This window comes from Mastacembelus armatus, chromosome 23 (assembly GCF_900324485.2).
Source record: "Mastacembelus armatus chromosome 23, fMasArm1.2, whole genome shotgun sequence".
Classification (NCBI taxonomy): domain Eukaryota; kingdom Metazoa; phylum Chordata; class Actinopteri; order Synbranchiformes; family Mastacembelidae; genus Mastacembelus; species Mastacembelus armatus.
Window position 1 is genome coordinate 13388755 of NC_046655.1, and position 14057 is coordinate 13402811.

The 14057-nt window shown below is 40.7% G+C and overlaps 1 protein-coding gene across 2 annotated transcripts; it reads left to right on the forward strand.

The window, feature by feature from the left end:
• The first annotated feature begins 105 nt into the window (after nt 1-105).
• Nucleotides 106-10686, forward strand: nup37 (nucleoporin 37). 2 transcript variants are annotated; one of them, XM_026326449.1, is made up of 10 exons: nt 106-190; nt 1391-1579; nt 1666-1787; nt 4181-4253; nt 4483-4577; nt 9249-9339; nt 9690-9871; nt 9959-10009; nt 10300-10393; nt 10484-10686. In XM_026326449.1, the coding sequence occupies exons 2-10, from the start codon at nt 1424-1426 to the stop codon at nt 10595-10597; spliced, it is 978 nt and encodes a 325-aa protein (XP_026182234.1). In that variant the 5' UTR covers nt 106-190; nt 1391-1423; the 3' UTR covers nt 10598-10686. The 2 variants fall into 2 exon arrangements, with proteins under 2 accessions (XP_026182234.1, XP_026182235.1); XM_026326450.1 differs by lacking the exon at nt 106-190 and adding an exon at nt 227-325.
• The last annotated feature ends 3371 nt before the right edge of the window (nt 10687-14057 follow it).

Genomic DNA, 14057 nt, shown 5'->3' on the forward strand with positions numbered 1-14057 from the left:
TAAAAAAATCTTGTGGTCGTATATCGCGAATTGATTTTGATTTTTTTAAAGTTGACGTTGCATGTAATCCCCCATGTAATTTCTACACAATAGTACAGTCCATGTCGTACCCGGAAGTTAGTTGAAAACATACCAGAGGCGCGCATCATTTGATTCAACGACGTTGTTGTGATCAAGGAGAACTATAATAGTCAGTACTGTATTCTGAATCTGAACTTACTCTGGCATCTAAGAAGAAATTACCTTTTCAGTGGGAGTGTTGAATTATTAAACGGAGGAGGATAAATCGTGATGCAGATAGTAGTCACGTTTCAGTTCTTGCTAGGTGACATTCATTCCTGTTAGTTGTAATGTTTGCTAATTTAATAAAAAATAGATCACGCAAAAGCAAGTACATTTTACATTTAGGTACTTCAACATTACGCGGCGTAAAAGTATATTTCTTTGTTCGTGAGATAAAAGCTTAACGAGCCGTAAAACGGTAACCGGTATGTGTACCTTTGTTTTACATGTGAAGGTGGACGTAGCGGTGTGCCACGGTTTAGCACTGCTTCGTACATACAGTTTGAGAAGCTATTTGATTTTTTTTTATTTCTGTTGTAGTTTTTATGCCATTGAGCATGAGCATCCAGCATTATAAGAATTAACACAGTGCTCAAGCTATAGGTTCAGCAGTGTTGGATATTATTGTGAGTAGGCATTTATATTATATAAAGGCGGTTGGCTTATATACATGCCCAGGCTTGTGCAATATAACACACTTATGCCCATATGTAAGCAGTTCTTGTGATATTGCAGAAGCTAGGCGCTGGTAATACAGGTGTAATCTTGTATCACAATTAATGCACTTTTATACTGTGATATAGTAAAGTTATAAACTCTTTATGGGTAAAACATCCAGTAACTGCTTTGACTAGTTCAGTAAACTAATGATCTGACAAATTGAGGTATTGTTTCACATTGATGCAGAAATCATTTGTTTTTGCCATGTAGACTTGCTCACAGATTTTCAGCATTGCCAATAATGGCCTTAATACACCCAGCGGTATTACAGAAATATCTTCCTGTATAAATGTTATCACATAATCTCTCAACAGTTTTTGCATTTATAATGTCTGTTTATATTCATTTAACCCAAATATAGGTTCACTTGATATATGATGGCATGTATTAATTGAGGGGATTTTTGATGATCATACCAAGATAAAATAACTGTTACCTGTTCTCTTTTACTCTGATGTAGTAGATCATAGATTAAATCTATCTATCTATCTATCTATCTATCTATCTATCTATCTATCTATCTATCTATCTACCTACCTACCTACCTACCTACCTACCTACCTACCTACCTATCTATCTATCTATCTATCTATCTATCTACCTACAGTTAACACCCTGATCTAAAGCCAATTCATAAAGCATGCAGGAGGACTCTAGTCGTAGTCCAAGCTACACGGTGGCATGTGAAGACTATGTTCATGTGGTGGAGTTCAGTCCTTTCACCTCTGGCACCCCTGCCTCTCTCCTGGCTTATGGTGGAAACCAGTATGTGGTAGTAGGCACCTGCCTCTTCCAGGTTAGACATGCAGCTTCACACAGCCTGTTTTACCTGTTCTGCAGTGAGTGTATTTTTTCTTCTCTAACATAAGTTTGTTCCCACAGGAGGAGGACGTGGAGATTGAGGGAGTTGAGTTCCATGTTCTTCGAGCTTTTCATCATGAATTGCGTGTCGATGCTCTTGCTTGGAGTCCTGAGTCTCGGCTAGACAGGACACCGACTATTAGGTACTGCTAGCTTTTTTAGCACAGACCTATGTCCAACACCTTTTGGTATTGTCATATTATGTTCTCATCTTGTAGATTGGTAATAGGACACTGTATTCGTCTAGTAATATCTGTCTTTTATTTGTATTAGCTCCTTAACATCATGCTTTTTAGCAGCTTCAGACAGTATTTATACCCCTTAACATGTGTTGTACAGTTAATGCTTAAACCTGCCATTTTGGGGCATTAATCTACGCTCAGTAACGCATAATGGCAAAATGAAGAGTTTCTTTCTTGGAGTTTCTTTTTTGAAAATCAAAAACCAAAATTTCTCCTTTAAGTGTGTTAGTATATATGCTAATCAAGTGTCTCTTGTTAATGTAAGATGTTTTCAAACTGTTGTAAAAGGATTAGAAAGTGCCATCAGAAACCTGATGCTATATCTTTTAACACAACAGGATAATTAGTCCTCCATTATTCTTGCACTCTGAGTGAGAGGTGGTTACAGAGAAAAACAGCCTTGCTGTATGCTTTGTAAAAGTAGTTATCATGGTTTCTCACTGTCACACTGCAGCTGCCAGGATGTGAGTCAAGTTGTTTCAGGTGGCCTTGGACAGCAGGAAAGTAGCCTAAGAGTAGATTGTTAGAAAGCAAGAGTTTCCTCCTAATTGGAGCAGTGGGAAGGTTCCTCGTCCTCTCAGAGGGTGTTTAGGCTTTCTGTAATTGAAAAGGAAAGGCAGCAGTAATTCTTGGCCTTCTGTGGTCTACTCCACAGGGCCTTTGAGCCAGCCCTGTGACGTGCACACATGTTATTGCGCTGATGACTGCCCACTCAGGTTCCATCCCTCCCTCCAGTCTGCACGTAGCTGTGCCTTCCAGGAAAAGTACAAGGTTCTCACAGGCTTTGCCTTAAGCAGGGGCCCAGAGAGAGTGAGAGATGAGGGGAGAAGAGGGGGTTTGTGCTGAAGAGTTGCCATCAGCCACCATTGCAACTTGTAATGGGAACAGATCTGACTACCACTGAAACCTAAAGAGATCCAACACCCTGCACATAACCACTGACTCTTACCCAATACAGTGGTCTCGACTGTCAACAGGAAGCACATATCAAACGCCTGAGCTAACATAGAAGATAACACAATGAGTAACAGGTAGACCAATGTCAATATAGGAATGGCATGCAAAATGGCCCCCAGCTAGCCTGTCATCCTGCAGTTTGTGGTAGGGGCATAATCCCCTCAGGTTGTAATTGCAAATTAGCTAGCATGTCACAGAAATTGACCTCTGTGAGTAAATTATATGCCTTTCTAAAATATACTTAGTAGTAGTAGTTTGTGCATACCAGATTTTAAATCCTACTTTACATTACTATCTCACATGTCACACAGACATAATAGCTGCATTGCTCCTGGTTCAGTTCCAACCAGGAAATTTAGTTGCATGCAATATCTTTCTCTCCTTTGTGATCTGTGTTCCCCCTGTACTGTCAGCTGTCCAAAATATGGTAAAAATAACCAATCAGTCATTCACAGAGCAAACTAGTTTATTTGTAAAAACAGTGTACTAGGCTTCAGAATTCAGATGTTGTCAAACAACTAAAAAGTTGTATTAACTTTGTTTTTTCTGTGGGGATATCACATGGGAAATTATAAATTATGTCATTTCTGCCTTGTGCAAAGTAATAATTATAGTTCTTTAGAACGACAATGCTGAGAAATCCACTGGAGTTTCCCATCTTTAGACCCTTTTACAGTATTTTGCAGGATTACTGGAGATTAATCAAGAAAATAGCTTTAACATTAAACTGAAAAATTAGCAAAAAGAACCAAAATGCATTCCATGCTCTACCCCAAAATACAAGATAATTAGGGTTGGGGTTAGAAGGCCTATCCTAATATAATCTAATCCACTGTAGCAGTAATACCCTGAAGCATGTTAAGGGTGTTTGTAGTGACATCATGCCAAATCCATCTGTGCCTGCGACTGAAAATGTGTGAACCGCTGTCTGTTTATTCTGGTGATATGTGTGTGTTTTTCTTGTCATAAGTGAGTTAGTGTAATTGTGTGAATAATTACAGGCACTGGTGTATACTAGGACTGATTAGAGGGAAAGTCCTCTGCCTGGCGCTGTAGAGGTTTTTGAACAGAGACATGCGTAAATGGCGTGAGGAATCTTTTTTTCTCAGTGTTTATCTTAGCTTGCAATTAGATTCTCCCTGGCAGTCTTTATACTGATCACTGTCCAAATTTGAACCACACACACTGATACACATCCAGTGGTGTCAGTCTAGGTGGTTGCAGGCATGTATGTAGAAAAAGATGACATCTGTCACTGGGTCTGTAGAGTATTAATCTGTTTTGATGTTCTCTCTTTATTTTTATATCTTTTCTTTCCTCTTCCTCTCTCTTTGCAGATTTTGCACTGCTGCAGCTGACAGAAGGCTGCGTCTGTTGACTTCTGATCTTCAGGATAGGCATGAAGTCAAGGTAGTGCAACATCTGGAGCACAGTGGCCAGAATTGTGCTTGTCAGTTGGCATCAAACTTTCTCTACTTAGCACTAACATTTGGTACTTAGTGATACAGGAAATGTAACCGTACATACAAAACAAAAAGCTGGAACCAGTGTAGTAGGCCAGAGTTTGGTAGAGAATTCTCACTTTTGTTGATCATATTTGTTGATCTGGTGTTTTCTGTTTTTCTTTTCTGTTGCCAAGGTGTTGGAGGGCCACACCAGCTACATTAACCATTTGGTGTTCGAGCCCACAGAGGGAAAACAAATTGCTTCCGTCAGTGATGACCACACTTGCAGGTTTAAACTTTGTGTGTGTGTGTGTGTGTGTGTTCCCATGTTCTGATTTTTAATTCTGTTAATGGTGCAGAAAGTCATGACTGTGTTTTTACAGTGAAAGGTGATGCTAAGTACAACATGCTTCAGTGTGACTCTATGTGAGCACAGAGCTGCTTTGTAGCTTTTCTAGTTAATTGGTTAAATGTGGAAATTCAATTAGTTGCAGAAAGACTTTACTCTCTGAGGGGGTACTGTAACAAGGTCCCCAATTTTTTCTTTTCAATTTAAGCAAAAGAGAGTGGGAAAAAGTGTGTCAGTTGTAAGGGTCACTGCAGGGACAACACCCTCTACATCAGGAGGCCCCACTGTATGGGGCTTTTTCTAGTGTTTTTAATGTTCAGAAAGTGTATGTATTCCTAAAATTAACTGTATTTGTACTTTCTGAAATGAAACAAAAATTGCAGATAAAGAGTTTGATTCTCACAGTTTCCCAGAGTCCAAGGAGACATGTCTGGCTAACTGTCCAAAACCCCAAAACATTTACAATAATGAGAAAATCAACAGACCTTAGAGAAGCTGAAAGCAGAGACTGGTTTTTACTTAAGAATGGAAAGATAATTCAATTATTAAAGTAGGTAATTGGTAACTGATTATTTAGGTGATTAACTGTTGTATTGTAGTGTTTGGAAAATGTGGCTGGCAGCAATATCAATAGATCAGTTTGGTAACAAATCACTTGGAGTCTGAATTTGGTCTATTTTTATTTGATTCTTTTTTTATATTATTATAGTACACTATAGTATATCTGTTATCTGTATTAATTAAAGTGTGACCAGTTGTGGTCTGTGGACGTCAGGGTGATTTGTTTGTTTAATCTCCGGTTAGATGTTATTGGCTGTTGGTATGGCTTCCACTATTAAAAAAGTTTGCACAAACCAAAAAAAACTAAGAAAAAAAAAAGACATTTTATTTGAAACCATTTGAACGTAGCACACATAATCTAATAGAAAATGACTGTAGCATCCACAGACAGCAGGTTCTGCTGCCTCACTAGAGTGCCAAGCTAACTTTTTTTAAGGCCGTTATAACAAATTTTTAGTGTTGACAGTTTGAAAGGTTGGTTTATCATCCAGCTGTAGAATACAGTCTATATATGCTTTCCTTTTTTCTGAAAGCAGTGTTAAAGCTGTCTCGATTTAGTATTTATCTTAGATGTGACGACTGGTTATTTGTCGTTATAAAACACTATATCAACCTGTCCTGCCAAGTACCTCGTCCTTCCACATCAGGCCGTCTGAGATCGTACAGAGGAGAATGAGTCTCCTCCTCTCCCATCCACTCTTCTCTCCCCCTTCCTCCACTGACCGGCCAGAGAAAACAGAGTGCGCTCCATCTGCTGAAAGATTTAAATTCTGTCATGTTGAGAAAATATGGACCGCAGGAGGAAGACATAGGCGGAACAAGGGATAGATCAAGTTCACAGGAGAGGACCTTCCAGGCAGCCCACACAAACTGAGCCTCGATATGAGAGGAGGAAACTAGTACTGCAAAATAGGAAGGAGGGAAGTGTATGCCTGCATGTATAGACTCATGACCTCTCCATCACTCTGTTAGGTTTGGCAGCATTGCCTCTACTATAAGTTTGCTTAGCTTTGTCATGACTGTCCCCTGCAGTTGTGGGAACTCTGCAACATGCAACCTGATGCTGCAACATCTAGGTGGGGAACCAGACTCTGTTTCCTCAGGGGAGTTTACATTTCCTTCATGCAGTCTAAGCAACTTGTGGGTAAAGTGCCACCTAGAGATCACAAGGGCTCACTACAGGGTCCTGGGGGGGGTTTGGGGTTGTCTGAGTTCACCAGCAAACTCAGGATATTGCACACCTGCTGCTGCTGCCGGTGCTGCGCATTATGTTCTATTCTCTGTGATAATCAATTTGTTTTTGCTGATCCCTAATGTTGTGTACGGGAACCTAATCACAACAGCTCAGTTTCACTAATCTTTCAGCTACTTTTTCTCATTTCTTTTAGCTGTTATTTTCCCACCACTTATTAGTTCCTTTTAGCTGTTTTGGCTTTTTTAACTGTTCATCTGAAGTTATTTATTTATAGTTTAGCTGTTGCTTTTAGATGTCCATTTTAACATTAGCTGGTTAGATGTGCATCTTTTGGCTATTTATCAAATTACTCTGTTTTCCTGGTAACTAGTTTTAACACAAAACACTTGGTGTTAATATGTTTGAAACTAAGCAAGGTTGAGAGTAATGTACAGTATCACACTACTTTGTAGTACTATTTGTATTTATTTATTTGTTTTGTTTAGACACAATTATGTGGATTCTTTTTAATTCACATTTTTCTTCATGTTGCTACTCTGAACTTTCCATGTACCTTACGTATTCCTTGTCAACTACAGATACAGCACAAATACTTCATGGTGGGGATTAAATGTCCATTTTATATACATATATTTATTAGACATTCTAGGTGATCCCTGAACTTGCCAAGTGTATCGAAGAAACGAGTTAACTCAAACAACATATCAAATGGTTTCAATAACTCTAACAGTAAAAGTGGAGCATGTTATTTTTAAAGATAATGTTAGTGTTTCTGATCTAAATTAAATCTTAAGCAGGTCCTGTTAAAATCAAAGCTGATGCAGATATTGTGTACCTCAAGGCACTGTGATGAGAAGTTGTTTGGCTCTTTCATTTCTTCCCCTCCAGACAGTCACCTTTGATTATTTACTCTGCTCTCTACAATAAATCAGATCACACATTGCTAACAGCATTTCCCGTTTCAACCACTTATGGGAAACATTGACAAACCATAACATTCGGGCCCCACTGTTTTCTCACTTAGATAACACAATAAAGGACTTCAGATGTCCTTTTCAACTCTGTTGTACATGGAAGCGGAGTGTTATTGCTCGATGTAGTGTTATGCAATTACAGTGTTTTATCAGAGGTGGTCACGCGTGTTTTCATGTCTTATGTCTTTCACCTCGTTCGGCAAAGGTTATGTTTTTTGGGGGAGCTGGTGCTCTGCATTTGAAGGGCAGAGTGGTTGACCACAGTTTGGCCGTTGGTGGTGTTGCGTGCAGTTGAGCTCTGCTTGGCTAGTGGTTTGCAAGAATAGGGTTTAGCCGTTGTTTTCCTGGTGCGGTCTGGGGTTCTGGGTTTTTTTTTTTTTTTCTTTCTTTCTTTCTTTCTTCTCAGCCTCACTCACGCTCCATGGTGGTGGCTCTGGCTGAGTCTGCACACAGGCAAAGGAAAGAAACCCAGAGTTTTGACAGGGCTCTATCCTGCTACAGGGGAGACGAGGCAGGAAGAGTTGAGTGTTTACTGAGGTCTTCATTTGAGACGGTGCATATCCTCCCTTATACCACACCGCTGTGGACATCAATCGCTCTAACAACACGTTTGACATTTAGATGGTCTTTGGAGGTACTTTTTGGGCTTTATTAGATGATGTCTTCTGCATGACCTCATCAGTCAACACCTTCCCCTGCTTCACAAGTGTTTGTTTTATATTCCCAGAAACACTTGCAGACACCCACCCCAAAACCTCCATCCCCACCTCTTCTTCTTGTTCAGGGATCGTTCAGATGTGGTTAACCATAGATCCAGGACACAGGAACCACAGCTCTCTCTATGCAAGTGATTTATTACGTCCGTGGTGTTTCTGAGCTGTTTTTGCTATCAGTCTTATTTAGCTTATAGAATCATCTATTATTTTAATGAAGATTGGTCATAATCCTCACATGAGCTTTGCTTGCAAGACCCTGCTTTTTCATTTGCATAAAATAGGATGCTATTCAGCTTCTTTGTGCCTCTCTCCCTCAACTGACGTGCTTTCTGCTGCCCTCTCTGTACTCCACAGAAGATGAATGGCAGCGGGCCGCCCACAGCGAAACATTTGCTGTAATGTGAGTAGAGCGTAACGCAGACTCAAGCATCTGCCCCTGCTATCACAGCTCAATGTAATGTGAGGCTGGCGTTTTTGCTGTAAGAAGAGTCCAGCTTAAGTCTGTCTGTCTTCACAGCTCAGGGCCCAGATTTGCGAAAAAAAGGCTGTTTTCCCTGAAAGAGTATGACGTCCCTGTACAACACTTGCACACAACTAGCATGAGTTAAATAATTTAGGGTCAAACATGAAGATTGATGAAAACATCCATCACTGCATTTGTGTGCAGTAAAGGCCTCTTAGCTGCTGTCTTGTATTAAGCCACAGATTTAGGAAAAAGTAAACTATGTACAAATATCTCCAGAAAAAGAAACACATAAGTGTTTTTCAGGAGCACCACTGAGCAAGAAACCATGCATAAGTTAGTGGGTGGCTGAAAATCAGATGCTATTTTTAGAAGTACTCTAAAACGCTTTCACTTAATTAAGGCTTGGTGGAATTTGTTTTGGATTTTAGGCCAAGAAGAGTTCACATATCAACTTGAATTAACGTGTAACATTACTAATTAGAGCTAATTTAAAGTCCTGTTTGTTACCAATTCAAAATAACTTTGGGGTTTTTTTGCAGGGATTTCTCTGGAACACTTGGATTATAATCAAATAATTTTACAATAATTTTGCTGATATATTAGTACCAAGTCACTAAATGTTTTCAGTGAATTGAAGGTCATACACTGCTGTATTTTGTTGATGTTCATTTTAATGCTCAGTTTAATTTGTCTCTACAGGCTGTGGGATCTGGATGGAGATAAAATCATTACTCTTAGGCTTCGCTCCCCTGGCATCAGTGTGTGCTGGCATCCAGAGGATGTCTTTAAGGTGGGAGACATTAGTTTCATGCTCATATCATGAAGTAGCTGCACAAAGATATGCAGCTAAATGTTCTGCTGTATTTCAACCACATTTTACATTTGGGATAAAAATAGCAGTGGCCTATATCCTGAGATGAAGAAGCTGTACGAGAGTAGAAGATGTTAGGGTGGTACACCTGTTGAAAGCAGCCTTCACGGAAACACTGTACTGTAGTTGGTACCTGGCCTGAGTGTGTTACTTTTTTATCAACTATTGCATGCTGGGAAAAGCTCAAGTTCTTGTGTGGTACTAAACCAGTAGTTAAACTGAAGCAGCTTATTCTTAATTGGTTTAAGTGACCCATCATGTCTCTCCAGCTAATGGTGGCAGAGAAAAAGGGGACAATTCGCTTTTATGACCTCGGGACCCAGCAGGCTATTCTGTCACTGGACTGTGGTCAGTCACCACTCATGTCGGCTGACTGGTGTCTTACCAACACAATCAAGGTTGGGGCTGTTGCAGGCAATGACTGGCTCATTTGGGACATAACTCGCTCCAGGTGAGGGAAAATGTGGAATTATTGATTATGGATTTGAAGTGACATAAAGGATGGATTTGTCTAAACCATGTACTCATTTGTTTGTAGTTACCCTCAAGAAAAAAGACCAGCCCATAGAGATAAAGCACGGCTGTTCAGGTAAGACTTTTTTAACTTTTGTTGTTACTGTTTCTGGTTCTTGACAGTTTCTTCAGTAGCACATTGCTATCAACTGATTTGACCCAGATTGTTGTCACCATCTCCCCAAAACACACCTTTATTTCAGATTAGGTGAAAAATCTGAGTATAAGCAAGAAAGAGTTTTAAAATCCAGTCTTGCTTCAGTTTTTGCCTCAAATTAATTAAACAGAGGAAAAGTGATATTTAATGCTTCAAATATTATTATTCTATATTCCTGCAGTTTTAAAACCCGATGTTGTTCTCCACAGGTGGTCTCGAGCCAATGAAAACCTCTTTGCCACCACTGGATGTCCAGGAAAGATTAGTAGTCAGTTACTCATCCACCATCTTGGCCACCCACAGGTCAGTCAGGTGCCTTTAACAGTCCTTGATCATTATGATTTAATGCTCTCTACGTCTCCAGTCTCACATCACTTACTGATGTTGTTACAGCCAGTGACGATTGGATCGGCTACGGTAGGATCGGGCCTCAGCTGGCACCGGACACTCCCACTCTGTGTGATTGGCGGTGACAGGAAACTTTGCTTTTGGATGACTGAAATGTAGAGAGCTGTACAGCACTAGGTCCTGTTTCTTTTCTAGTAAATGTTCAATAAAATGTTTTTCTGCCCTGTTGGTTTGGCACTTGATAGAAACTGGTTGTTTGCTTGAGCTTTGTTCTTCCTTATTTCTGACTACCCCTTCAGGTCAACTAGAGATAAACAGCCGCCCGGTCTGGTCTCTGCGAAGAGCTAATTTTCTTTTCTATGAAGAGTGAGTTACATCAGTTTTTATGTCCTGCCAAAAGAGCTGTAGTTAAAACGTTGATGCCAACTCTCCACTTTACCAGTCAACATGTCTGGTAGTCGTACTACAGGTGTTCTGTCTGTGTTTTGTAATTTTGTCACTATCCATGGCAGACTCTGAATAATAACAAGAAAAATATCTCTGTATGGGCTGTTCCACCTGCTGTGGGGCACAGGAAATCCACAGGAAGGTTAGGATTAAAAAAATAAAAGAAAAAAGAAAAACTAGGACATCTGGCCATGGTCCAACTGTTGGGCAACCCTGCAGGGTGGACAGGGTTGTAAGAAGTGTAATCATAGGAAAAGCTTTAGAAAGCTGTGGAGTCTGGGGCCATTTCAGGTTATTTCTAACTCTGTGGCATATAAACTGAGTAGTATGTGAGGATGCCGGGTGAGGGGAAGACAAACATCTTACCAATCATCTTACCTTGATGAATAATAATCAGTGCCACCAAACTTGGTAGACGTGGATTCTATGGCAGAACCTTGTAATGGCCTCCAGTGAAACAAGGACTCATTGTATTGTCACAGGAATACCATGTGTTAAAAACCACCATCTCTATTTTCAAGGCAGTCATATGCCCGCTAAGCTGCAGAGGGCACTCATTCAATTAACTTGATCATGAATCATTCCCGGTGACAGCTGATCACTTTTTCCACAGATGTATTTAATCTTCAATGGTGCAGTGTTGGATAAGTGTGCATTCATTCTTGAGCTTCTAACAGAGCTGTTTATTGTACTTCATTAATGTATATGTCAGCTGAAACACTAGGTTGTATTGTACAGTGACGACTCTGCATGACAGAATGGAGCGAGCACAGGCCTTAGAGACCGCCACTCTTTCAAACCAGTTCGTCAGCCCTGTATATTTCTTGGACAGGACGTGTTAACCACCATCCACAAAGCATAACATGCTACTGCTCTCCTGGTGCACTTTTTTGTTTTAACAAGTCCAATGTGGCCTCCACTCTGTATGTTGCTGTGCTTTAGGTGCAAGTACTGCTGGACCAGCTGCATATAACAAGGGAGTTGTCAATGTCAGAATCAAGTGGCTTTCATTTTCATCTGTGCACCTTCTGAATCTTCTCCAAAGAGTATAAAAGCAGCCCTACAGAGCAGTAGTTACTAACTGAGCCCCTCTTCTTTTCTCTGAAACATGAGTCATGAATTTCAGCAGCTTTACAAATCCCAGTGACTCAAGGACACCATCTGATGGCTGAGGCTCAGAATTACATGAAGATTTAATTCCATCTTGACATTAATGATTCCTACAACATATTGTATGATCTGTCTTGGACGTCTAACAAACTCTTTCCAGGAATCAGGACTTCAGACGTCATTACGCTGGCTAGGCCTCTTTGCTTTTTACGTAACCTGAAAGTGTCCTCACAAACAGTTTGATCTCTTGTGCCTGTGTGTGGACTAATAATGAACTGTGAAAGGGATGAAAGAGGGATCAGATCGCCTTAAAATCCTTACCAACTTTCTCTTAATCTCCCCCTCAGGCAATTCTTCTGCAGCCTTGCCAACCGTAAGCCTAGGCTCAACAAAAACAGAGCAAATAAAAATAATGAGCAGCATGATATGAGGGGAAACAAAGAAAGAGATTAAAGCTCTTTGAGGCTGGTTTTTGATTTAATCTCATGGCTGGTTTGTTTGAGATACGTTCCCAGAATGAAACGATTATGTTGATCTTCTTGAGTCGGTCAAAGTGCAGTTGTCACAAATTATGTGGGAGCAGTACGATGAACTTGGTGGAAGACGGTACCATTAATAGGATTTTTCAGAAATTGACAACCCAGAAGTTCATATTACAGGAATAGTTCGAGAAATCTACATAAGTGCTCTTTTTGAAAGTGAGATGAGTGCATCAGTTTCTTATGGTACGTGGATGGAGTCAAGACAAGTTTAGCGTAATGACCATGAAAAAAATCTACCAACGCTTCTGACCTTGGATCTTATGTCTCATTTGTTTAACCAGAACAAAAACAGAAATGAAAAACTGCAGCAGAGTTAATGGATCAGAACTGGCTCCGTCCAAAATTAACATCTACCGACACCTCTTTCTTAATCATTAGTCCCAGTGGAAGATCAGCTCTTCCATCTTTTCCTGTTGTTGGCAAAATGTTGAGCCTCACCCCCAGTTAAGTTGATCTTGGCTTCCTCATCAGTCCTGTCCTGTGCCAGGTCGTTTTGGTCTTCCAGGTTTTAAATTTGCCTGGAGGAGTCCAACCTCTGGGATGTGATCAGCCCCCACTCAACGCACATGGCCCGGTTTTCCTGCTTTGTTTTTCCTAATAATTTGTGAATTTGTTAGTCCAGAAGATGCCACATAGATTCTTGGGCAACCACTATAAAATGCCTTATATTCCCTGGTCTTCTGTGAACCTTCGGTGCCACTCAAAGGGCTGGGCTTTACTGTTCGTTGTTACAAAGACTTTTAACTTAATTCTTCAGTTCTCAGGCCTGGACCCTGTTTCATACCCAGAGGAGGCAGCCACTCCAGCGTTGGGATGGGATGACCTTGATACCAGTGAATACTTATGGATAGACTCGGGATGATGCAGTATTTGGGATTTGTTGGAAGTACAAGAGGCACAAGAATCTGACTGGATCCCAAACTGCTCTGTTACCATGGCAACCTTTTGTTCTAATGCTCTGCAGATTCAGGTCGTGGCGTGATTTCATGTTTGATTTGTGGCTGGATGTAGACTGAAATATAAAAATTATGAATAGTTTTAATTTTTGGTTATAGCGAGTGTCTTTCCTTCACCTTCTTTTATCCCCCCTGTCTCTTTCTCTAAAATCCAGGCTTTCCCAGGAAGGCTGAAGCAAGGCATGATTTAGTGTTCAGTGGAATTATGGCAAGGGAAAGCTGCCCATTACAAGGTGGCTGATGGGAGGGTTTGCCAGCTGCTGCTGATGATGGTGATGCTTTGAGTCTGGCAGATGGAGATAATTTGTCGATTCAAGGAAAAGCCTTGACGTGCATGACTCTGATATGCTTTGTCGCCAGTTTGGAAATCAAAAGCCTGGACGTCTGTCAAAAACCCCAAAAGCCACACTCTGCAGTGCCATACAAGAGAAATAAAGAGAGAAGAGCATCTGTCAGCAGAGCAGCCCTGCGGACCGTGCTGTGGTCGACTGTGAGGTCTCAGTGACCTGGCCCTACTGATGCGCCGGGCCTCAGTGCTGGCTTTGGCCCCAACCAGCAGAGGGA